Genomic DNA, 23767 nt, shown 5'->3' on the forward strand with positions numbered 1-23767 from the left:
ATTACTGACAGAAATTTGAAATTTTAAAAATAATTTATCTGTTGATAAGTTACCGTTTGATTATATTTTGACATTTACATATATATAAAAAAATTCCATTCCACGTAATGAAAGTTAAAAACCAGTCAACTCAACAAGTTGTCCTAATAATGTACCGTTAGACGAAAATAAAAAAAGTCTACGGCAAAATGAATTTTTAATTATTTTATTATCATTATAATTTATATATATTTATTTATTTATAACTTAAAATAATATATTCCATAAGTATGACAAGTGCTAGTAGTAATATAGGCTCGAAAAAAGTGGCAACTCCAGATCGCAAGTCAAAGTCATGTCAAAACATTTCAAAAAAATCAACTGATACGTATGTACATTTAAATTAACTGAAGATATATATAAAAATATGAAACTAAATTAAATGATTTTTATTTCTAGAGGATGGTGGTTAGTTTTTGGAGTTATTATTATTCTCACAATCATAACGAGGTTTTATAATGTCACCGAACCGCAGCATGTTTGGTAAATAAACAAATAATAAATCCCGCTAATTTTTTTTAAAATTATGTCTATTAAATTTTTTACTTTAGTTGGGACGAGACACATTTCGGAAAAATGGGAAGCTGGTACATCAACAGAACGTTTTTCTTTGACGTTCATCCCCCTCTTGGAAAGGTAAATTGCATACTTTGTAATTATTATTAATAAATTATTTATTTTTTTATTAAAAACCTAGATGTTGATTGCGTTGTCTGGATACCTGACCGGATATGATGGAACTTTTCCATTTGAAAAACCAGGAGACAAGTTTGGAGATACCAAATACGCGGGAATGCGAATGGTAAATTATTTCAACACTTGTTACAAGTCAGAAAATTTAATTTAAATATTTTTTTGTTATAGTTCTGTACATTGTTAGGTGCGACAATTGTACCTCTAGCATTCCTGACGATATGGGACTTGACTAGATCTACGCGTGCTGCTGCATTGTCCGCAATGTTTATTTTATTTGGTAATTTTCTTTGATCTAATTATTTATAGTCGATTAATTTCTTCATAATAATAATTATCATTATTTTAGATGTCGGATTATTAACACTAAATAGATATATATTATTGGATCCATTGCTATTGTGCTTTATGATGTCAGCAACCTGGGGAATGGCCCGAGTCGGTTCTCTAAAAGATAGAGCATTCACGAAGACCTGGTGGGGCTGGTTAGCATTCACTGGAATTTCACTGGCTTGTACTATTGGAGTTAAATTTGTTGGATTATTTGTCGTTCTACTAGTTGGATTATTTACGATAAGCGAGCTCTGGAGAGAACTTGGTGACTTATCACAACCTGTTACAAATGTTGGCAAGCATCTGCTGGCGAGAGTTGTTTGCTTGATAATACTGCCAATTTTATTGTACATGGTATTCTTTTTCATTCATTTGATTGTTTTGAATAAGAGTGGAAGTGGAGACGGATTCTACAGTTCCGAGTTTCAATCTCTTCTGCAAGGAAATTCACTCCACAATGCTTCAATGCCCAGAGAACTTGCTTACGGTGCTACGATAACTCTAAAAAATCATCGTACAGGCGGTGGCTATTTGCATTCCCACTGGCATCTGTATCCGGAGGGTGTTGGAGCGCGACAGCAACAAATCACAACCTACTCCCATAAAGACGACAATAATTTCTGGCTCGTTAAAAAATTTGATACTGATAAATTGCCTTCTGAACCTGTGCTGGTGAAACACGGCGACCTCGTACGTCTCGAGCACGTTATCACAGGTCGTAACTTACACTCGCACAAAGAAATAGCTCCGGTTTCTAAAAAACACTACCAAGTTACGGGTTACGGTGAAAATGGCACAGGCGACGCTAATGATGTTTGGAAAATTTTAATATCCAACGGCAAAGACGGTGATGTCATTCAAACAGTCACCAGTAAACTAAAATTCGTCCACTATCTCCATCACTGCGTACTCACTTGCAGTGGCAAAACTTTACCTAAATGGGCATACAGTCAACAAGAAGTATCTTGCAATCCGAATATGAGGGATAAAAATGCCCTGTGGAATATTGAAGACAATAGATATCCTAAATTACCTAATGTCAGTTTTCAAGTATACGCACCAGGATTCATCGCTAGATTTATAGAATCGCACGCGGTTATGCTTCAAGGCAATTCGGAGCTAAAAGTTAGAGAAGGTGAAGTTACTTCTCGACCTTGGCAGTGGCCTATTAATTACAGAGTAAGAAAATAAAATCAATATATTACATGATAATTTTTTTTTTATTTGTCCTTCATAAATTTTTTATCTTTTTCAGGGGCAATTTTTCTCAGCAAATAATCATCGAGTCTATTTACTCGGAAATCCAATAATATGGTGGGGAAATATTGTTTTTCTATTTGTGTTTGCTTTTATATATTTATACACTGCAGTAAGAGAGCAAAGAGGGTGCGAGGATGACCCTAAAATTGTGGCTGAAAAAGACAAACTAAAAAGTGCTGGTAGCTGGTTGTTCATCGGATGGCTTTTACATTACGTTCCTTTTTGGGCAATGGGACGCGTTCTGTACTTCCATCACTATTTTCCTGCATTATTGTATAACTCAATGCTCACTGGTATAACGATTAATTATATCATCGACTCATTATTCTTCTTACTGCCGCAGAGAATCGCCAACACTCTTTATCACGTGATTCTTGGAACAGTCATTTCCGTGACTATTTACAGGTTTATTATTTTTCCTTCAAATATCATTATTATTTTTATAAAATTATCATCAATATTGATCATTATATTTTTTTATTCAGTTTCTATTTGTTTTCCCCGTTGGCATACGGCATGGAGGGGCCAACTTCTGAAGTTCCCGACAGTTCTATGCACTCGCTGCGCTGGCTCGATTCCTGGGAGTTTTAAATTCTTTAAATAATTAAATTATTTATGTCCGTTAAAAAGTAAGATAAAATATTTAACTCAACAAAACAAAGATCTATAAATATTTATATTTTATACTTTTATAAATAAATAAAAATTGTTAGTGATAACAAAAAGAAAAAAAGTTTTTTTTTATACAATTCAATTTATGTCTATTCACAGTAGAAGTAAAGTTTGAATAGACATAAATTGCTTTATATTTGTGAATAAATATAATTATAGAGGAAAATCGATCACCGAGACATTGCGACAAATAATAGACATCAAGTGTAACCAGGAGACGCGCAGGTGCAAAGTTAAAACAGCTGTAGATTGTTGCTAGTTGGAAGCTTCATCAGCAGCAGTGTCAACATTCAAACGTCATAGTATCAAGTCAAGCTCTAGCATTGACAGTAATTTAAAAAAGGGTCATCGTGCGTTTAACAAGCATTAAATTGACATTAAACGCTTTGGGCTGATTTAAAAAAAAAAACGAACAAGATAATAAAAGTGACGAATATGTATCAGTATGACAGTGACAAGTTGAGAATCAACCAGTTATCACCACAACAAACCAATGTGCTGCTTAGTTAACTTTTTTTTAGATAAATATTCAGTGACAATCGCGTGAGGCTCTACGCGAATCGATACGCTAATTTATTCACATATTTATTTTATCACTTTTAATTTTTTCATTTTAAAATAATATTTTTATTCGCTAGCTAGCTGGAGTTAAATAAACCGACTTACGTCATGTTTTAAATATTTTATTGATTTAAATTAATTGTTAAATAATTTTTAATTTTATTGATAGTAATAGGAAAGTTATTTCACTTCACAGCTTGAGGAAGTAATAGAATCTATATTTGTACTTGGTACATATTTAATAAAACAATTTTGTGCAATAGAATAAGTGATATATGTAATATAACTGTGCCGTATATTGAGCTGATGCGGGCAAAGTGACGCAACGGATGATCTCATGAAGCTTTTTTAAAATTAATTTATTAAATAAATAGCACGGACTATAAACTTGCGTCTAGTTGTGATTCATAGTCACCAGGAAAATTTAAATTCAAATTTTTAAAATTACCGGTGGCGATTATTGATTAATTGTCAATTATTACAATTACATTAACTGTCTAAAATTAATGCACTTCTGTTTTAAAGTCCATTTAATTATCTTTTTCAGTATATTGTAGATATATCTATACCTATACAATTAATATAAAATTTATGTGGCAGTGATAAGATATCTTACACCTCCAGGGCTCCAATGACATCGGTTTCTTACTTTAGACTTTATTTTTCTCACTGAAATGAACTTGAAAATGTACCGCGACGCTTTACATTCACTAAATAAATCGAATAAAATAGTATTCTTCCACATAATCGCCTTGCTGAGTATATAAAATCGGTATTATATTTTCTAAACACTCAATTACTCAATCGTATGTTTGTATTTGTTTAATATTTATCATATTTACAGATAAATTAACTTGTTGTGTTTATAAATATTGTTAGTATCGTGGAATGATACTGAACTCAACAGCCTTAATATGCTGAAGCGTAAATTAAATCTCATGTTAATTATTTTATCATTAATAATTAATATTTGTCGCGGCGAATTTATTAAAATATCACAGCAACCGGCCAACATTCTTGAAGATTTCTTTGGGTATCGTCATGTGTCCATTATACATTTCAATGTTCCGGAAAATGTTATCACCGCTGCCTTTAAGTAACGTCATCTTCAATTAAAAAAATTTTTTTTTTTATTAATTATTGTATTTATTATGAACTAATTAATTAATTAATTAAAGGTTTACTGCTAAGGAGACAAAGACTGGGGGGTTGGGTAATTGTTCACCACGAGACGTTTCAGTTTACTTAAAGTCCGGAAGTATTCCATTGGTCCATCCTGATGGTTCTAAAATTAGTGCTGAGTTATTGAAGAATCGTAGAAAATTTTATCACTCAAATTTCACGAGTTCCGGTGATCATTATTCAATTTTAATACCTTCACCAAGTGCTGGCGACTGGTATGCTATCGCATTTAGATCATGGACTGATCCTGATTCTGAAAAAATTACTCAGCAAGGTGTGAAGAAAAATTTATTCATTGAAATAATTAACTGGCAATAAATTAAAATAAACTGATTAATTAATAATTATTTTTAGGTATAGGGACAGCGTGTAATACTGTTCTTGATGCGGAATTGTCTGTCGAGCGAGTAGGACAATCAGTATTTATGAAAAGTAATGATGAAAATACTATAACATTAAGTAGTAATTTATTGGATACTGCAATGGTCCAATTCTTTGTACCTGGAGATCAACAAACAATAAATATTTCGTTGATTTCATCATGTGAAGAGTGTCGAGTGGCTGCTAATGTAATTACAAAGGAAACTTTGAAAGGCGCATTGATTAATCAAAATGAGACAACTCTAGAATTTAAGCCTTACGTTAATTCTTTCCACTATTTGACTCTCCGTCTTCTCTCGGGTAATGCGACAAATATTTCAATTGCATTACCCGTAGATAATTTATCACTAAGTGACGATATTTTTGACATTGATAACTATGATACTGTGGCTGTGAATAAGGTACCGCTGACAAGGAGATCTCTTCCAGATTTTTTTTTATTTGACTACGAACATTTACTAGGAAATTCTAGTAAACCGTCACCTGTTAATATCACCGTTGACAGTCTGACAGTACTGAGTTACCAAGTAGCACCAGTTTACGATGTCGGCGGTACTGTATCTATTGGTATCAAGTTAGTCAAGAAGTCTGATGACATTGTAGTAGTTGGATGCGTCTCTCTAGGTATTTATTTTTATTTTTCCAATTTAATTAATTCATAGTAATTCATATAGCCGACAATTTTGTTTAACTTTTTACCAGGTTACTATGCTGGTATCACAGCAGGCGGGGGTTGTATGAAACAAAACTCGTTGACAGCCGCTGATCTTTGGTCAAACAGCACAAAACCGACAATTATTCATATTCCATATCCAGAACCAGGGACTTGGCATCTGAGTATGAAAGCTTTTTATATCGAACCCAAGTGCAATTGTTCAGTGGAGTGCCGTACAAGTGGCTGTAAATTGTGCGATTGCATGAACGAAACTTCAACAAGAGTTGAAACAAATATCGCATCATCACCATGTATCGAAGGCCATTGTAATTCAAATGGTCGCTGTCTTCATTACATGACTGGTGGGTCTGTATTCTCGGCATGCTACTGCAACGGTGGATACCGCGGTTTTGATTGCGCTGATGACACCTACGTTTTGACTGGAGGAAGTATTCTCATACGCTTACTACTCCTTACTCTGAGTAATCTAGCATTTTTGGCTTCAAGTTACGTCGCATTTCGCCGAGAATATTACACAGAAGCTCTTGTCTACGTTTCGGTGATGTTCTTCTCAACATTTTACCATGCATGCGAAGCCGGTGAAAATATTATGAGCTTCTGTATTACAAAACTCAGTGTACTGCAATTCTGTGACTTTTACAACGCGCTTTTGTCAATCTGGGTAACTTTGGTGGCAATGGCGTCATTTGGACCTCGACTAACGGCTTTTTGTCAAATAAGCGGAGCTATTGTTCTTGCACTGGGTGCTGAACTCGACCGAACAGCTCTCTGGGTATTTCTGCTACCCGCTGTCACTGGATCCATTCTAATCGGAGTATCTTGGGGCCTACGCTGTCGCAGACAACGTAATTTTTGCTACCCTGCGTCAAGATACCGCAATGTCTATCTACCAACTGGACTGGGTCTCGTTTCTGTCGGGTTAATTTGCTACGCATTCTTACAGACACGTCGTAACTATCATATTATCCACAGTTTTTGGCATGTCTGCATTGCATTGAGTGTTGTCCTACTTTTACCAAAACGTAAACATATGAAATAGTATCGGAGATCGCTTGACAACGATTATGAGTCTTGTGACGAAGCTATTCGTGCATTCTCATCACCCGTTGTCAGCGATTTTGATCAAGAATGTGATTTGAGTGACTCATTTTTGCAAGCACTCGACGATTAATTGTGTGACCAACACTTTGTTATGCAATTACTAATTAAATATGTGATTTGAAATTATAAAGAGAAAAAATAAACGCAGTCTTTATTGTGATCTATATTTTACACTTTTGTGTGATGTTAAATATATCTATATATTTGTATAGAATGCACTTGATGCACAAAGTATAAGTAAAAAAAAAAAAATTATTATTATTATTGATAAATATTGTAACTACAATCTTCCATATGAAGCATAAAATTTATTTATTAAATATTTTTCTCGAATTTTAAATTGTTTTTATTATTTATCTACCAGATCTATTAATCATCAATTAAAATTGATAATTAGCACAATCATATGGTCATTAATATACATTATTATTATATTTATTTGGTATACAAAGAAGAAAACATGATTATTAATTGAAATCTATTGATATTTGATGGCTTTCAATGGCATAGGGCACATTTACGATTATTTTATTATATTAATTCAATTATTTATAACAATTAATAAGTCATTATTAAAATACAATATTAATTAATTAATTAGCAGATGGTGCTGTAGGGTTTGAATCGGGACGATTAACAGAAGACATTACACTTGAAATAAGACGGACTATAGATTCCATTGAGAATCCGCATTGCCGGTAAGCCCTAGAGCAATTTTGGCCTTTGCGACCCGCTTCAATGGCTTCTTGAATCGCCGTGCCGCGCATTGCTGTCCGGAAGACCTGATTGGTCGTGACAGTGTCTATTAATCGGTCGAATGATGATACTTTTTCTTCATCATCAATGTCATTGGCTGTGCGAATTGTTTCGGCGGCTCTTTTTGCGTATGTGCAGACTGCGCGTTGCATGCATGTTGTCGTATCGATTCCATGATGAGTCAGGATGTCATCAATCTTGGTCATTGAATTTACAAAACCTCCTTCGTCACCTAAAAAATTTTTAAATTAATTATTTTATGGCAAACAGAAAATTAAGTAAATCAACAAATGAATTACTTCTTGCATATTGTCCGTAGCTTCCACTAAGAAGATATAATATTTTTGGAATTATCAAAATAGATCCAATTCCAAGTACTGCTCCAAGGATTAATCCACCCAAGTCAACCTTTCCTCCACTGTAAGACGATACTCCGTATCCCTGATATTAATTTATAATTTATTTAAATATTTAATAAATTCTTTTAATTGTTTTTTAAGAAATTATTTACATACAGAGCTTGTCCCAACACCAGTGAATCCAAATCTTGGTTCTTGATTACGGTCTGCAGGAATACTTGAGGCATCAGAATCAGAACTTCTGGATACTACAGAGGCATTTTCACTACGATATTGTGACTGTGATTTAGATTGTGTTGGTATTGCCATTTGGTCATGATTTTTTCCCATTTTGTCGAGGTAATCCATTGAACTTGGTACGAATCTTAAGTACAATAAATTATTATCAGTTACATTTACATTTCATTACATTAAATATTTTAAAAATGAATTAATCATTACCCTCCCATGTCATATTTTGGTGAACAACAGACACTATTGACTAACAGAGCAGCCATTAAGGCGTAAATTTTGAAGCTCACTGTCATCTAAAAAAATTTCATTTAAATACAAAACTTTTTTCTTCTGAAGAAATACAAACAAAAAATATGCAACTGAAACTACGTACCTTGCCGACTTTTTTTGTGATCTCTAAAAAAACACTGTAGTGTCAAAGTAAAAAAAATGATTTAAACTGAACTAACAAGTACGTGTCGGGTAAATATATAGGTACCGAGGGTAATGACGAGGACGGTCAAACATAATTGCTCTCTTGGTTTCGCTTTCGTCGCCGTAGATTTCCATAGAACAAAGTCGCAGCCCGTGACATCCCCTCCGAAGACTTTTACTCTCATCTTCTGAAGAGTCATTTTTAACAAATGAAAATATCCTCCAATGACGAAACCCTTTTTTATTTTTTAAGAAAATTAGTTGAACTAAACAATTAAATTAAAATATTACGACAGAAAAATGTTATTTTAAATAATCATTTTTTCTAATAGCTTAATAATTACAACCTATTTATTTTTTGTTCTCCTTCCAAGCTCTTGGAATCCTTGGCATTAATTTTGATCTAGACTTTTGTCATTTAACACTCCAGAGTAGACTGAATTATCTTTCATACTTAGAATTTAAAAAATACAAACATAATTACAAAATGTTCCACTTTATCCTCATTAATAAAACTTAATTTAAAAACACAATTATTCTTTCGAGAAACTTAAATAATTTATATAAATTACTTATGAAAATGGCTGAAAAAAAACGAAAGTGACATTTGTATTGTACATCATTTAAAATAATTTAATAATTACAACATTTAAACACTTTCGTTAATAGTAACGACGACATTTAAATTTATTTACTATTCTCTGTGATAATAAAATAAACTTAAAGTACTTTCTTCTTTAAAATTTAACCAGCTCATTAGAATCAAAAGTAAACATGCAATTTGAAGAAATAAAAGTAAAATTTGATAATGAGCATGAAAAACAATCTCGTGGTTAATGTTGATGTGTTCAAAGGAATTCGTTCTGGCGGCTGATCAAGAAAAATGTCACGAAAGTAATAAACACCAAAGACTTTTATTTTTGCACAACGGAAATAAACCATACGCCAGTTATTTAATTAGCTGGGGTAGTTACTTTTTGCTATCATTAGCGCATAATTTTTTATTTTTAAACGAGCTCAACATTTAGCTGATAATGATTAACACCTTTCTCTACGGAAAAAAATGTCCTTATTTCCTTGGACATGTAGGAGGGTCTTATATACATAGTCCTGGAGGTTTTTTTCAGAGCCAATACGACTTTGAGCTTCTACTTGTTCGGTATTCTTTCAATTTTTTAATCATGAGTCCGTCAACATCAACGTCATTATTGTTGTTGTTTTTAAATACATTTTTTATTGTTTCTTTGGCAAATCGTGCTCCGGATTTGACTCACAGACAGCCGCGATTTATTTCGTTTAATTCTAAAGAAGGAAATATTGATGTGAGTAAGAATTTAATAATTTGTTTAAATGCCTAGAATAATATTCAAAATATTTCAAGGTCGACTTGGATCTGTCTATTCCATTTTTATCGATTCCTCTGAATCATGATGAGGGGGCAGACGGCCCAAAACCTCTGGTGAATGTTAACTTGAAATCTGTTGCTGTTGCTGGAGTCCTGGCTGGAGTGACGGCATTCGTGCTGCCATTTTTTTTCGCAAAACCTTCAGTTGAGCATCGGTACCGTAAGTTTTATATAATTTATATTCTTCTAAGCTTATTAATCATTACATTTTATTATTTTGTTATTCAAACTAGTACAGGTCGTGACGATGAATTTGGATTAAGGGAAGCTGGTCAAGCTCTCAATGAATTGATGTTGGGAAATAATTATGTGACACCGTGTCTTCAGTACACTGTATGCAGCGCAATTGCTAAAGTCAGTCATGCTAGAGTGCTATCGAGCAGTGATAAAATAATTGATGGGATAGCAAAGTAATTAAACGTCACTTTAAAATTATATTACAATTTAAATGCCAAGTGGTAATTAACTTATTAAATTTTTTTTGTAATAGTCTTGGATGGTTTAAAAACGTGACGGACGGAACGGCATTACAAGAAGCAATAAATGTAGGCCGGAAACAAAATCCTGGATGTTCTTTTATGTTTGACGGATGTAAAATGCCAGCAAATGTTCTTGAATCTATGATGAATCAACTGGGTATCAAATAATTTTATAAATTCATGAATTTACTTGCTCATTAATATTTAAAAATATTGAATATAGATATTAGAATAATTATTATCATAAATTGTGTTTTTGTTAAAAATAAAATAAATTATTTTTATGTATTCATTACATCAGTTTTTCAGTAGTATTAACAAATTAACATTTATTCTTGCAATAATGACAAACGGCATGACAATTTACTTTCATTGTCCAAATGCGCGCAGCGTAAAAAAAAAATGTCTCATCATCGTGCTGTAGAGATACACAAGACACGCATCGAGAAATTGTTAAGATATTTTTTAAACTTTCTCTCGTCGTTAAATTTATGTTAAAATAACCATAAAATAATCAAACATAATATATATATTTTATTACTACGTCACAATACTGTTTGTATCATTTATAAAATTTGAATTTGATAAAATTTTAAGTACAGTCTTGGCATTAACAAGTCGCGCTAAAACAAACGGCGTATGTCCTAATAAGTCTGGGCACTCTGGATCGCTTCCGTGTTCAATAAGAAAGCGTGCGATCTCAGATTTGTTGTGAATCGCTGCATTATGAAGGGCTGTTCGACCAGAAACATCTGGTTGCGATAAATCTGCACCAGCTATGCCGTATGACTGGAGACGTTTAAGATTCCCAAAGGCAGCTGTGTTACACAATTTTTGGCCTATTAATAGTGAGCTCTCGTGAAGATGAGCCCCGCACTGACGAAGTAATTTAATTATCTATAAAAAAAAAAGTTTCTATTTATAAATTTATTAATTCATAAAATAAAAATAAAATTTTTACCTCATGATGATCATTTTCCACGGCTTCAGTAAGCGGAGTACGATCAAATCTGTCTTTGATGTGAACATTAGCACCCATTTCTAGTAGTGCCCTGACTAATTTAATATCACCTTCACAGCAAGCGATATGCAAAACTGTACGCGAGTCTCCATTAAGTTGAGATACATCGACACCCTGTAAACAAATGATAAAATTAATAATCATAAAAATGACGTGCTGGTTTAAATAATTATTTACATTGTCTTTCAGTGATGCAATTTTTTCAATGTCGCGATTGATCACTGCGTCAATCATCAATGCGGGGAAAATAATTGGCCCAAGTTTATCAATTTCAGCTTCTGAATTAAGACCAAGCATACGCATGATAACTTTGCGGTCTTGTATTTTAACGCAGTGGTGAGTTGTTACTTCACCCCGTAAATTTGTCTCCATCATACGTCGTTTTGTGACAATATCCCATTCTGTTTTTGATAAAACGTAAGCTAGTTTTGTTAAGGCTGCTTCTGGTGTCATGTCATAGCCCAACGTAACGCCTGTATTTTATTTTAATAAATTAAAAGCTACAAAATAAAAATAAATTTTTTAAATTTAATCATTTACCAGCATCAAATAATACTTTTCCGGCTTCATATAAATCTGTGACCCCGTCTTTCGGACACTGCGTGGTGTTAACAATAATAACACCGCGTTTAGTGGCATCGCGGAATATTTTGAGTATATCGTCGCGGTTTCCTGGAATATTTCCAGCTCCATATGTCTGGAGGACAACTCCTTCGATAGGCGGTTGAACAAATGCTCTGACTAAATCAGTCGTAATACTCGGGAAAATTCTCAGCAGACCAACGTTACGATTCAACGTCTTGTGTACATAAAATTTTTCCAGAGCACAAGGTCGGAAGATCGACTGATAATTAACTAGAAGTTGATAGTTTTATCGTTGACTTATCAGTGCTACGATAATTATTGCATCATAGAAAGATTATTTTATCGAATACGTCTGATTTCTACCTTCAATTTTAATACCGGCGATGGCGAGTGGTGTGCAATTGGGAGACGTAAAGGCATCAAATGATGCAGCAGCTGCTTTACTGGTGCGATTACCTCGCAGAAGATGTGATCCGAAAAATACGCAGACCTCTGGTATGTTGTAATTACCAGCAATTACTAGAGACGTTAAAAAATTGTGAAGGCCGTCACTGCGCGTGTCAAAAATCGGTAATTGGGACCCAGTTATCACGACTATTTTGCCGAGTGCCTCGAGCATGAATGAAAGTGCTGACGCTGTGTAACTCAGGGTATCTGTCCCGTGGAGCACGACAAATCCGTCGTAATTTTCATACGATTCCTAGGATGAAAATGAACTAAAAGATAAAACACATTATTATTACAAAAATAATTTATATTTACGCGTATGTCAGTTGCTATCTTTATCCAATCATCCATTGTCATATTGCTAGAGTCTAGGAGCGGAGAATATTCCACAATATCATAAATTACTCGTCGACTATCTGTTCCCTTCAATCTGGATTAATAGAAGTAAATTAATTACTTTTATTTAAACAAATATAAATTCACCGAGTTAGAACACGTACGGCAATACTAGAGATTCCGAACATCCTAACGTTTCTTCAGCATAATTACGATCGTGCATATGAGGATAACTCTTGACCGCTTCAACAAATGCGTTAGGCAGCGGTGCTAGAACTTGGAAAAAAAATTTTTTCAGCATGTCAGTAACATATTTATTTAAATGAAGTAAAAATTTCTTACCTCCTTGCTCATTCCTGATCATACCAATAGTACCTCCGGTATAAATAACTAACACCCGTCCTTCCGGTTTGCGATCTCCATTTGTATGATTTAAAGATCCATTACTCGATTGTCGGATCAATTTTTCACCTTGATCTACAGGTGCTGCTCCATTTTTTCGTGTCCCATTCATTTTACTTTTACTTTTTTTTTTCTTTCTACTTACTCGTGTTATTTGAAAATTTTATCAGTTTTCCTCAATCCCACTGACTATAAATATATGATGTTGCGCACGATACAAACTACTGCAATAAAATGAATTGTAAATACAAACGGATTTCGTATTGTCTACATGCGCCGCAATTTATACTACAATAAGGATATATCCTACGATTCAATCATATTGATTTTTTACGTAAACTATTCGTAATAGATAATAAATTGTCTGGAATTGACAGAAGTTTTATCCAGTACAATAATTTAGAGTAAAAAAAATGTACTCGATTGAACTAATAAAATTTTAATTAATTTAAAATATTAATAATACTGTAATTAAAATTTCCGCATTCCGTCTTCAATAATTAACTTATAAAACTTTCCCTTTCTAATTGTCACACTCACGTGTCTATTCCATCACTTTTTTTATCCAATTAAAATTACATTTTCTGCAATACTTCAATTCAAAATTTATTTTTATAATAAAAAAAACAAAAAATAGTTTATTACCGAAACAAATTTATAAAGTAATTAATTAAATTCTCAAATTAATACAAAAATAACTCAACTTACAAATGATTAAACTTTATTTTAAACGCAGCCTGCTTTATTTTAGCTGATGAAATTTCCTACACGTATGCGTAGTGTTTGATTTTGAGTTTATTTTCAGATTTGCAGCCAGTAGCTGTGACAGCACTAGGCGAGACATCATACAGTTTATTGACCATAAATAATAATTAATTTTCCTCGTCGAATCACTGCAAAGTCATTAAGAAATTTAAATAAATAAATTATCAACTTATCAACAAAAATAACAATATTTATGTACGTATGTTATTGTTTACAAATACGTGAGTGCTATAAGTCGAAGGTGTCATGTGGGTTGATGAAGATTGACACTTAACCTCTTGCGAATTATCGGGATCAACACCAAGTTGAATTTCACAAGTGTCATTTAATTTTTTATTTATTGTTTTTGATAACTAATTTCAATTTTATTTTTCTACACATTATAAACATGATGATGATGATGATGATGATGATGATGATGATGATGATGATGATGATGGATGACAAAAATTTCCATTAGGTAAACTATTGATCAATAAATTTTCTTCAATATTTTAATTACTTTTTTTTTTTTAGTTGATTAAACGTCATATTAATTTATTAATTCATTTTATTATTGACATCATCAAGACTTTTAATTGTTTTTTTTTTTTTTTTTTTTTTTAATATTCTGATGATAAATATAAACTTTAAATAAAAAGTGACATCAAGTGCCACCGGCTGATAATGAATGAGGTCCAGAGTGGATTTAGTAGCAAAACTGAATTATAGATGGCAACAAGTGCTGGTGAGAATGTTATCAAATAAAGAATAAAAAAAAACCAGCTGTTAAAATGCTGCAAGTGACAATCATAAATATATTATGAGGATTTAAAATAAATAATACAGTAACGATACCAATTAAATAAACATTAAAATAACTAATTTTAAATAATCGATGGAGGCAAAGCTTGCGGCTTACAGATTACAGAAACGTCGTCAAGCAATGGTCGAAAATGCTAAGAAAACTTTTCATCAGACTCTTACATCTTGGGAAGACAAATCTCGTGCTTATTTGACACGTCGTGAGGTAATATAATAATAATTATAATAATTAAATAACAATAATTAATGAATTTTATAAAATATTAACAGACGTAGTTAAATTGTACCTTTAAAATATACTTTAACATTAAGAATTAAAAGATTTCAGGACAAGGATGAGATTGAAAGTGTTACCTCTGAAGAGAGTATTGATGTTTCACCGAGACAGAATCCAGTTATGACGCGATTGATTTATCTATTGTGGTTTTTATTATGGGCAACATTGTATATGGTGGCGATACAATTTGAATTTGGCGCAGTTTATTTTATACTGTCGGCGTTATTTTTTATCTGGAAAAATACGCGGTCAGGACCTAAGAAAAAAGGTGAAATAAGCGCGTACTCAGTATTTAATCCGAATTGCGAAGCAATACAAGGCACTGTCAATATGGATCAGCTGGAACGAGAAATGGGCTTTGGAGTTCCAATTCATTCAAGATGAAAATAAATTATATATACTTTATTTTTAAATTAAATTTATTTATTATTATTTTAATAAATAATTAATTAAGTGATAAGTAAAGTAAGGTGCCTTGTTCATATGTACCAATTAATTTAATTAATTACTCTCATCAAGTCATATCTTGTAATATTTTATCGGCATCTTCATAGCAGGTCAATATCGCGAGGAAATATTCCTCAATGTTATTTGTTACTTTCAATCGCTGCTCTAATAATGCAACGTCTGTTTTTGATTGATTATTTTTGTCGGGACACAGTAGAGCATATTCCAAATCCTTGAGAAAATCATTCATCATTCTGATATCTAATGATCTACAATAGACAATTTTTAACTTTTAATAAATTGTTAAAATAATTTTTTTACTACTTTTAATATCGATCTAATAATTTTTATAAAAAGATTTTTAATACTAACTGTAATCTATCAAGATTTTCAATTTTTTTATTAAGAATAATCCCGCTGTTAATTATTCTTTTAATTGTAGTTTTGATCCTTTCTATTTAAATGAACAATAAATAAATTATTTACTTTGATAAATAAAATAACATTTCATAATTAATATAAAATGTACCTTGTGTTCCTTCTGAGTCTGGTAAATTAAATTTATCTAGTAATTCAATACTCGTATGCAGAATCTCCGGATCCCATTGAAAGATCGTCATTTCCGATAATCTCCAGACACTTGTACTCAAAACCTGAGCCAAAGTTCTGCGGTGTAAATTACTAATATTCTGTTTGTCTGCTGCAGCGGATACATTTTTCACAGGATAAAAAGACAGTAGAGTATGCGGGAAAACAATTTTCAAACGTTGAAGATCAGTCACATCATGATCATTAGAATTATTGAAATTATAATAATCTCGCGATGCTTCTAAAACAGTTGTCTGAACCATATCAGATCCAGCGGTCTGGAAAAAACCATCTCCTGCAGTATTCAATATATTTGTAATTAAATATAAATATCCAGTAGTTATAAACGAAATAAAATAAAATAAACAAACCGTCAATCGGATTTTTATCTATCGCTAAATAGGCAACGATCTTTGATTGATCATAATTTGAAAGAGAATAAAGACAAGAGTCCATGTAATCTGCAGATATGAGAAAAATTAAAGTTCTCCTGGGTATCCATTCATGCTCATTGTAGATTCGCTGAAATGCTTTGGCTATTGAAATCCCGATACCGATATTTTCACTGTCAGCACTCAAGACAACATACCTATCTGTTAATAAAATATTAATCACTGTAATTAATGCATTCTACAAGTATTAATATTCATATAAAGTTTTTTTTTGTTGATATAATACCTGGTTCTAAAGAGCCGCGTACTGTCGCCACAACACAACTATCATTTCCGGTGACTTTATTAAAAATATTTAACCCTGAGAGCGATTTTTCAACACTCTCCAAGGCTTTATTGCTCCTCAGATGTCTATAAATATAAAATAAACAATAAATATGAGTTGTTTTATTTTAAAATTCCAATTAGAAAAAAAAAACAGTAATAAAAAAGTAATAAAGATTAAACATACGTGACATTAAATGAGGCAGTAAAGTTTGAATTTTTAAAATTCTGTACCAATTCAGTTCTCAAGTAATCCCTGCTGTCAAGGCCATTGCCAAATAATTCAATTTTCTTTTTTTCGGCCCGTATTTCAAGTACTTGGCCCGCGGCAAAACGTCCAATGAGAAAACCACAAAGTAAACACAAAAATCCAATGGAAAATAATAAAGAGCAACACATGCGTTTTGTTATAAATTCTGTTGGTTCTCCAAAACTACGTCCCATTTGAAAACTCAGTACCCGCTGCATCTTTACTAATTGACTCACTCGTCAATCTTCTTAATTAGTCATCAAACTAGTTTGTTAATCACTTGAATAACTCATGATAAATGTAAATTATTTACTAATTACTGGAGATAACACACAACTCACGGGTTTCTATTCCAAAGTCGTGCGGATATTAGATGAAACAAGTCAGCCAAGTGTCATGACTACTACTTTTTTTTACAGAATCCCCACTCATTCATGTCAGAATAGAATTGTTTATTAAAACATAAAATACGACACAAATGTTTGATTTTATTTACGTAGAATGCGATCAAAAAGTTTAAAAAAAAAATTATAATTACAAGTTTATCTTTGATCTCTATACTAGTTTTATTTACATAAGAAAAGTACAAGAAGGATAAAATAAAAATGAATATCAACAATAATAATAATAATATCACTGAGAAAAGTAACGAGATTACGGAGTGAAGACAGATGATATCTGATGCGTACACATTGAGAAGAAACGCTTGAAATAAAACTAAAATATTTGTTTTTAAAAGACTCACTCTTCTGAGCTCTTTGGTCCACTCAACGTCTACGTCTTTCTGGATATATCATAAAAGTATAAATTTATCTTAAAAACCCCCAACACGTTGTATCAGACTCAAAATTTATTGGAATGTGTAACTTTATTGAGTTGCGTCAACAATCCCAATGGATTTACGTCTTCCTGCGTTAGATATCCGAGCCTAAAAAAATATATTTATTTATAGTAACAATGATACATATAATTAGTTAGTTTTAATGATTTATTATTAAATTTCGGTTCATATTTCAAGTGTTTTATTTCGAGTAATAATCCCAATGAGAGACTCTGACAATTTATAAATAGTTTACGTGTATATTACGTGTACATGCAAGGTTGTTTAACTATAGATCGCCAGAATTCTTAAATATTAATAATTTTTTTTGGAATAATGTGGACGTAAATCAAATAAAATTATAAAATAATATCCATACTACCCTTTCTTTCATTCTGGTTCTAGGTCATGTTCCAATTGATGATAAAAAAATAAAATATATTAATAATTAAGATTTTAAAAATTAAAAATTGAAAATTTTGTTATGAGTGTGAATGTAACTGACAAGTGGGAATTTTTTAAACTTTTGAATAAATAAATAAAATTTAGGTAGAATAAAAATTTAAAAACGCGTATTTAAATCAATGAAGAATTCGTGCGCGTATTTTTTTTAAATTTCATTATTTTAATTCATTTATCAAATGTCTCATGTCTGCTACATTGACACTCATAATTTAGTTACATTTTTACGATCCTGAAGTTACCAGACAATTAAAAATTTTTTGATTTTATTTTGAACAATTAAATTAGAAAAAAAAAAAAAACTAAAAATATGCACATCTAGAAAATTTAAAAGACTACAAGTGCATTTTTTTTTATAATTTCTCGCTTAAAAAAAAATCCAAAAATTATTAGACGTCGGCTAACTTCAGTATCATACATTTTTATAAAATGATCCTGAAACTAGCAGACATTTAAAAATTTTTGAATTTTTGTTTTTCAACAAATCAATTGCAACAAAATAAAATAAAAATATGCACACGTAGAAAATTTTAAAAACTACAGGTGCAATTTTTTAAAATATTTTTTTTTTATGTTTTATCGTCTAAAAAAAATCCAAAAGTTATTAGACGTCTGCTAACTTCAGTATCATTTTTATAAACTATTTTATTTAATATTATTAATAATATATGAAGTAAATTTATATTGATATTATCTCTCGTCGAGAGATATACAAAATAAATAAATTAATACTGACTTTTAATACATTCAATTATAAGTTTAAAAAAAATATATAGCTGATTATTAAGTTCTTAAATTATCAAGCATGCATGGTGTCAAATAACAATGCGTTTACAGCTCTCTGAGTAGATGCTTTCATACTTAAGTATATTTGTAAATATATATACATATAGATGTGAAAGATACACAATGGCGCTTTAGAATTTCACTAGGTAAACAAACCACTTTACTTGCACTGATACTAATACCTAAGGACCTTGAGAGCCAGGCAGCCCCTAAATTCTGAGAAAAGATAAAATTAAATAAATCTTATTAAGTAAAACCCAACTTTCTTTGTTTGCGTAATTATATTTAAGTATACAGACAATACTAGACCCAGGATTGCCGGTCGACCATTTCATTGTGATGTTCCAAAAACATGATACTGAAATTAGCAGACGTCTAATAATTTTTGGATCTTTTTTTAGACGATAAACCATAAAAAAAAATATTTGAAAAATTGCGCCTGTAGTTTTTTAAATTTTCTACATGAGCATATTTTTATTTTATTTTTTTACAATTGATTTGTTGAAAAACAAAAATTCAAAATTTTTAAATGTCTGCTAACTTCAGGATCATTCCAAAAATATGATACTGAAGTTAGCAGACGATTCAAAATTTTCGGATTTTTTTTAAACAAAACAATCACAAAAAAAATAAAAAATAAAAATATGCACATGTAGAAAATTTAAAAAACTACAGATGCAATTTTTTCAAATATTTTTTTTTTTATAATTTACCGTCTAAAAAAAAATCCAAAAATTATTAGACGTCGGCTAACTTCAGTATCATTCCAAAAATTGCTGATTGTCTGTTAACTTCAGGATCATGATAATAAAAGTGTCAAAATAATATTACGGGTCGAAGTATCTGACCATCAGCTCTCTATCTAAGGTATTATTTTGATACAGATAATTTTTATTTAATAATTATTGTAAAAATTTACTGATTAAAATTCTTTAATTTTATATTTTATTGACAATGGTCAGTACGGAAAATTAATTATTTTATTAGTAAAATTTTTTTTATTGTCGCATAAAAAAAAAATTTTTAAAGGGAAAAGACTTTCTTTTGTTCTCTTTTATTCACTTACAATTATGATTATTATCATTTTTTTTTTTTTTTTTTTAGTAGTGTGATGATACATTTTGTAATATAGGTGGCGGAAGTTTGAAGAGTTTCTTTGTTTGTCATTGGTCCAGAGAATTCAAACTCTACGCCGGTTCGCAGTCACGTGAGCAGAAACGCTTGCCGGTCTGTGTCCGTTGTTGTGGGGGATAGACTCGCTTATGTGCTCTTGCAACCCGGCTGCGCAGTTGCGGTATTCATTTGATATTGAACTACAGTCGCATCGTGCTCGCACTTCACCAGATTAAAAACTAATACAGTTTATTAAACTATTAATAATTAATTAATTAATTATCAAGATTGTTTATCTACGAGTGATTTTAATTGATAACAGTGATTAAAAAAAAAGTGAAAAAAGATGGCTGCAGGTTTTGAAGATCCGTATTTAACATGTCCACTGGACGAGGTTCACAGGATTCGAAAAAGTCGTATGCAGTGTCATTTAACTAGATGCTTAAAGAATCATAAATTGACGGACAAGATAAAATGCCCGTTTAATCCATTGCATATTATCTATCCAAATGAAATGGCGGTAAGATGATATTTTATTTATTTCCTTTGTTCTTCTTTTTTTTTTTTTTGCATCTATTTTTTTTATCGGTTGCGTCTATTAAAATTCATGAGTGTGAATGTAGCAGACATCAGACAAATTTAAAATGATTAATAAATCGAGTAAATCATTAATAAAATAAAATTAAAAAAAAAATACATATTTAAAAAATTTTGAAATTAATAAGTGCATTTTTTATAAATATTATTTTTTTAATTATTTACCCTATTTATTTATAATTTTGAATTTGTCTGATGTCTGCTACATTCACACTCGTTAAAATTCATAAAATTTTATTCTGTAATCAGCCGAGACTTGAGCAGATTTTTATTTTTAAATAAATAAATTATTTAAATATTAATTTGCAAATTTTTTAATAATTTTTTTTTCAAATGCCGCGTTTTAATTTCTATGTATTTATTTATTCTTTTCTGTTTATCAGCATCACATGACTGTTTGTGAAAGCAACGCAAGTGTTGATTTGCAAATGTATGATCGAAATGATCAAAAGTGTTTCTCGGGAATAATATCCGAACAAGACGCAATGGCTCAACTCGAAGCAGCTCTCGGTGCGTCAAGTAATGAAGTTGAATACAACGTAAGTATAATTGTTATTAGAAAATTATTTTAATCAGTCTAATATAAATTTAATGTGTTGATTGTTTTTTTCCCCAGCATACTATCGACAAAGCAGGTTATGATCCGGTAAAGGCGAACCTGGATAATCCCGTGTTCCGGACTCTGAACTGTGAGTCCAAAGCTAAGAGGAGGGAGTTTCGTTTACAAGAACGCAAGAGGATTGCAGCAATTGAAGCTGAACAAGGAAAACGTCTAGTGAAGGTAATTTATTTACAAAATAATATATTGAAATTATATGGTCTATTAAGAGAACTTGATTTATTCCTTTTATATTTTATTGTACAGCCAGCAACACCAGATCATCCACAGAAGTTACAAGAACTTAATCCGATTCGCAGCCTAAGTGTCGTTGCTAATTTTGATGCTTTTAGAGATGAACCTCAAGAGCAGGAATTTCCGATTGATAATTATCCGCCTGTTAAAGGAATAATGTGTGAAGAACATGATCTCGGGAAAAGATTTACCAATGGACATGCCCCGCTGGCCAATGAGAAGGATAAAACTAGCTACCAAAATTCTCAGGCTGTAATTGATGACTTGAAGAGTCTATCAGTTCAAGATAATACCGATATTTCTACGAAAATTGAGCTTTTGCGTCAACAAGAAAACGAAATTCGGCAAAAGATACTGGAGCTGGAGAAACAAGCTACTAGATCTGATGAATCAAAGAATAAAAATCCTTTCCGTAATCTCAATAATGACATGAGTGTCTATAGACGAACTAATCCATTTACAGTACCAATCAACGACAGCCATGATTTCGAAGGAGGTGCTGTTAATAATTCAACTGATGTTAAACAAAACTACTCTGATGTTTTAGCTAGCAAGCCACAAACATTCGAATTATCAGCACGCCCACAATCAAGTCCGTGGAATGGTGTTTCATCTGCTTCCAAAGATGTCGAATTAAAGCCATCAGAAGCTTTTGTGGTTAAAAATAACTCATCTACTGAAGAGACTATTGCTACTACTCAGTCATCAGAATGGACCATAGTGTCTCGATCAAAAAAAGCAGCGTCAGTCTCTGACTCAACATCACGAAACGTAAAAACAAAATCACGAGATCCATCGCCTGTTACTGAATCAAATTCATTAAAGAAAGTTGTTGCATTAAAGGAAACTTTGGCACCGTTGAAATCGACACCGTGGAATGTTGGAACCAATTCACGAGACCCATCACCAACTCCTGATGCGGAACCATGGAATAAAGTTGCTACACTTAAAGAGACTTCATCAAAATCAGATTCAATGCCATGGAGTGTAATGACACGATCTAAGAAGATTTCTTCTTCCGAACAATGTACTCAATGGAGGCTGGCACCTTCAAATGATACTTTAAAAGTTTCATCATCATCATTATCATCATCGTCAAATGCGACTGCTGTACCAAAAATGGCCGGAGTCTCCCAATTGCCTCCATCCGATGGCAATGTCAAGCCTAACGAGACATTACCGGCACCAGCAGCAGCAGCTTCGACTCCTACAACTGCTGAAGTGGTTTCTAGATTCACACCACTACAAAATTCAAATAAAAAATTGAATTTAGTTTCAACGTCAGTCTCGTCAATGTTTTCTTCATCAACATACAGCAAAGTCGCTAAAGGGCCTGAGAAGCCTGTAGAAAGTTCACTTTCATCTTCAAAAACCAACGCTAAAGTTCGTGAATTTTTGCCGATACCTCGTCGTCCTGCGGCTGGCCGCGGAATCATTCATGCTCTTGATGAAATCAGACAGCAGAAATTGAATGAGTTGTTTTCTTCACGGATTTCAAGACCAGGATCAAGAAACAGTTTTTGTTCTAGTTACGAACAAAACATTGATGGTGTTTACGGTTTTGAAGAAACTGTTTAGTGATTTACTCATTATTATTTTCTTTTTTTACTTTTAATACTTATTATTATACTTTCATTTTTTATTATTACATTCCAAGTCGTTAAAAGACTTTTCTATTTTTCAATCATTAAATATTTTTCAATCATTAAATAACTTTTAATCATTGATTATAATTATTCAACTTTAAATCATTTATCAAACATTGAATAAAAAAAAATAAAAAAAAAAGACTTTCTATTAATATTTATTAAAAAATTCAGAATAATTGATACTTATTCTATTTGCAATCTCAGTTAAGATTTATAATAAAAGTACATATAGATACAGTATTTAACAAATGTTGTTTTATATTTAAGAAAAAAACTGAAATATTTACATAGAATATGAAGCTGC

General features: G+C 31.7%; 8 protein-coding genes across 12 annotated transcripts; 5 read left to right on the plus strand and 3 right to left on the minus strand.

Moving 5' to 3' along the window:
* Positions 1-57: 57 nt before the first annotated feature.
* LOC130676719 (protein O-mannosyl-transferase 2) lies at positions 58-4298 on the plus strand. Of its 2 annotated transcripts, none has more exons than XM_057483171.1 (9): positions 58-367; positions 439-522; positions 591-675; positions 737-841; positions 904-1012; positions 1082-2244; positions 2321-2730; positions 2811-2954; positions 4159-4298. In XM_057483171.1, exons 1-8 carry the CDS (start codon positions 270-272, stop codon positions 2914-2916), a joined length of 2160 nt encoding a protein of 719 aa, XP_057339154.1. In that variant the 5' UTR covers positions 58-269; the 3' UTR covers positions 2917-2954; positions 4159-4298. The 2 variants fall into 2 exon arrangements, with proteins under 2 accessions (XP_057339154.1, XP_057339153.1); XM_057483170.1 differs by lacking the exon at positions 4159-4298 and adding an exon at positions 3157-3639.
* On the plus strand, positions 4191-7225 carry LOC130676720 (transmembrane protein 8B). Its single transcript, XM_057483172.1, has 5 exons — positions 4191-4330; positions 4403-4654; positions 4737-5014; positions 5095-5745; positions 5824-7225. The coding sequence occupies exons 2-5, from the start codon at positions 4473-4475 to the stop codon at positions 6834-6836; spliced, it is 2124 nt and encodes a 707-aa protein (XP_057339155.1). The 5' UTR covers positions 4191-4330; positions 4403-4472; the 3' UTR covers positions 6837-7225.
* Positions 7226-7335: 110 nt separating this feature from the next.
* LOC130676726 (uncharacterized) lies at positions 7336-9068 on the minus strand. The gene is made up of 5 exons (XM_057483180.1): positions 8621-9068; positions 8455-8540; positions 8170-8377; positions 7954-8095; positions 7336-7886 (listed from the first exon to the last, which is right to left on the minus strand). Exons 2-5 carry the CDS (start codon positions 8538-8540, stop codon positions 7492-7494), a joined length of 831 nt encoding a protein of 276 aa, XP_057339163.1. The 5' UTR covers positions 8621-9068; the 3' UTR covers positions 7336-7491.
* A 774-nt stretch (positions 9069-9842) lies between these two features.
* LOC130675712 (uncharacterized) lies at positions 9843-10733 on the plus strand. The gene is made up of 3 exons (XM_057481545.1): positions 9843-9983; positions 10025-10476; positions 10557-10733. The coding sequence occupies exons 1-3, from the start codon at positions 9843-9845 to the stop codon at positions 10711-10713; spliced, it is 750 nt and encodes a 249-aa protein (XP_057337528.1). The 3' UTR covers positions 10714-10733.
* A 207-nt stretch (positions 10734-10940) lies between these two features.
* On the minus strand, positions 10941-14638 carry LOC130676727 (L-asparaginase). 4 transcript variants are annotated; one of them, XM_057483182.1, is made up of 10 exons: positions 14301-14638; positions 14045-14229; positions 13277-13560; positions 13099-13210; positions 12914-13028; positions 12515-12851; positions 12107-12421; positions 11744-12039; positions 11507-11680; positions 10941-11442 (listed from the first exon to the last, which is right to left on the minus strand). In XM_057483182.1, exons 3-10 carry the CDS (start codon positions 13446-13448, stop codon positions 11086-11088), a joined length of 1878 nt encoding a protein of 625 aa, XP_057339165.1. In that variant the 5' UTR covers positions 13449-13560; positions 14045-14229; positions 14301-14638; the 3' UTR covers positions 10941-11085. The 4 variants fall into 4 exon arrangements, with proteins under 4 accessions (XP_057339165.1, XP_057339166.1, XP_057339164.1 ...); XM_057483183.1 differs by having other exon boundaries at positions 13277-13557; positions 14045-14638; XM_057483181.1 differs by having other exon boundaries at positions 14045-14638.
* A 36-nt stretch (positions 14639-14674) lies between these two features.
* On the plus strand, positions 14675-15566 carry LOC130676729 (SAYSvFN domain-containing protein 1). The gene is made up of 2 exons (XM_057483186.1): positions 14675-15110; positions 15234-15566. Exons 1-2 carry the CDS (start codon positions 14979-14981, stop codon positions 15564-15566), a joined length of 465 nt encoding a protein of 154 aa, XP_057339169.1. The 5' UTR covers positions 14675-14978.
* A 17-nt stretch (positions 15567-15583) lies between these two features.
* On the minus strand, positions 15584-18119 carry LOC130676728 (uncharacterized). Its single transcript, XM_057483185.1, has 6 exons — positions 17121-18119; positions 16896-17020; positions 16589-16810; positions 16159-16512; positions 16002-16083; positions 15584-15898 (listed from the first exon to the last, which is right to left on the minus strand). Exons 1-6 carry the CDS (start codon positions 17399-17401, stop codon positions 15697-15699), a joined length of 1266 nt encoding a protein of 421 aa, XP_057339168.1. The 5' UTR covers positions 17402-18119; the 3' UTR covers positions 15584-15696.
* Positions 18120-20441: 2322 nt separating this feature from the next.
* Positions 20442-23587, plus strand: LOC130676266 (uncharacterized). Its single transcript, XM_057482397.1, has 4 exons — positions 20442-20884; positions 21345-21500; positions 21578-21742; positions 21827-23587. The coding sequence occupies exons 1-4, from the start codon at positions 20711-20713 to the stop codon at positions 23390-23392; spliced, it is 2061 nt and encodes a 686-aa protein (XP_057338380.1). The 5' UTR covers positions 20442-20710; the 3' UTR covers positions 23393-23587.
* The last annotated feature ends 180 nt before the right edge of the window (positions 23588-23767 follow it).

This window comes from Microplitis mediator, chromosome 10 (genome assembly GCF_029852145.1).
Source record: "Microplitis mediator isolate UGA2020A chromosome 10, iyMicMedi2.1, whole genome shotgun sequence".
NCBI lineage: Eukaryota > Metazoa > Arthropoda > Insecta > Hymenoptera > Braconidae > Microplitis > Microplitis mediator.

Excerpts from the sequence above, each read along its gene's own strand:
- LOC130676719 (XM_057483171.1), top strand. The coding sequence starts at position 270 with ATGACAAGTGCTAGTAGTAATATAGGCTCGAAAAAAGTGGCAACTCCA. Across the intron at positions 368-438 it reads TCAAAAAAATCAACTGATAC|AGGATGGTGGTTAGTTTTTG; the intron begins GTATGTACATTT and ends TTTTATTTCTAG. Across the intron at positions 523-590 it reads ACCGAACCGCAGCATGTTTG|TTGGGACGAGACACATTTCG; the intron begins GTAAATAAACAA and ends TTTTTACTTTAG.
- LOC130676720 (XM_057483172.1), top strand. The coding sequence starts at position 4,473 with ATGCTGAAGCGTAAATTAAATCTCATGTTAATTATTTTATCATTAATA. Across the intron at positions 4,655-4,736 it reads GTTATCACCGCTGCCTTTAA|GTTTACTGCTAAGGAGACAA; the intron begins GTAACGTCATCT and ends AATTAATTAAAG. Across the intron at positions 5,746-5,823 it reads AGTTGGATGCGTCTCTCTAG|GTTACTATGCTGGTATCACA; the intron begins GTATTTATTTTT and ends ACTTTTTACCAG.
- LOC130676726 (XM_057483180.1), bottom strand. The coding sequence starts at position 8,540 with ATGACAGTGAGCTTCAAAATTTACGCCTTAATGGCTGCTCTGTTAGTC. Across the intron at positions 8,378-8,454 it reads CCAAAATATGACATGGGAGG|ATTCGTACCAAGTTCAATGG; the intron begins GTAATGATTAAT and ends ATTGTACTTAAG. Across the intron at positions 8,096-8,169 it reads CTGGTGTTGGGACAAGCTCT|GGATACGGAGTATCGTCTTA; the intron begins GTATGTAAATAA and ends AATTAATATCAG.
- LOC130675712 (XM_057481545.1), top strand. The coding sequence starts at position 9,843 with ATGAGTCCGTCAACATCAACGTCATTATTGTTGTTGTTTTTAAATACA. Across the intron at positions 9,984-10,024 it reads CTAAAGAAGGAAATATTGAT|TATTCAAAATATTTCAAGGT; the intron begins GTGAGTAAGAAT and ends TGCCTAGAATAA. Across the intron at positions 10,477-10,556 it reads ATAATTGATGGGATAGCAAA|TCTTGGATGGTTTAAAAACG; the intron begins GTAATTAAACGT and ends TTTTTGTAATAG.
- LOC130676727 (XM_057483182.1), bottom strand. The coding sequence starts at position 13,448 with ATGAATGGGACACGAAAAAATGGAGCAGCACCTGTAGATCAAGGTGAA. Across the intron at positions 13,211-13,276 it reads GATCAGGAATGAGCAAGGAG|TTCTAGCACCGCTGCCTAAC; the intron begins GTAAGAAATTTT and ends TTTTTTTCCAAG. Across the intron at positions 12,422-12,514 it reads CGCCGGTATTAAAATTGAAG|TTAATTATCAGTCGATCTTC; the intron begins GTAGAAATCAGA and ends ATCAACTTCTAG.
- LOC130676729 (XM_057483186.1), top strand. The coding sequence starts at position 14,979 with ATGGAGGCAAAGCTTGCGGCTTACAGATTACAGAAACGTCGTCAAGCA. Across the intron at positions 15,111-15,233 it reads CTTATTTGACACGTCGTGAG|GACAAGGATGAGATTGAAAG; the intron begins GTAATATAATAA and ends AAAAGATTTCAG.
- LOC130676728 (XM_057483185.1), bottom strand. The coding sequence starts at position 17,401 with ATGCAGCGGGTACTGAGTTTTCAAATGGGACGTAGTTTTGGAGAACCA. Across the intron at positions 17,021-17,120 it reads ACTGCCTCATTTAATGTCAC|ACATCTGAGGAGCAATAAAG; the intron begins GTATGTTTAATC and ends TTATATTTATAG. Across the intron at positions 16,811-16,895 it reads ACGCGGCTCTTTAGAACCAG|ATAGGTATGTTGTCTTGAGT; the intron begins GTATTATATCAA and ends TTTTATTAACAG.
- LOC130676266 (XM_057482397.1), top strand. The coding sequence starts at position 20,711 with ATGGCTGCAGGTTTTGAAGATCCGTATTTAACATGTCCACTGGACGAG. Across the intron at positions 20,885-21,344 it reads TCTATCCAAATGAAATGGCG|CATCACATGACTGTTTGTGA; the intron begins GTAAGATGATAT and ends TCTGTTTATCAG. Across the intron at positions 21,501-21,577 it reads GTAATGAAGTTGAATACAAC|CATACTATCGACAAAGCAGG; the intron begins GTAAGTATAATT and ends TTTTTTCCCCAG.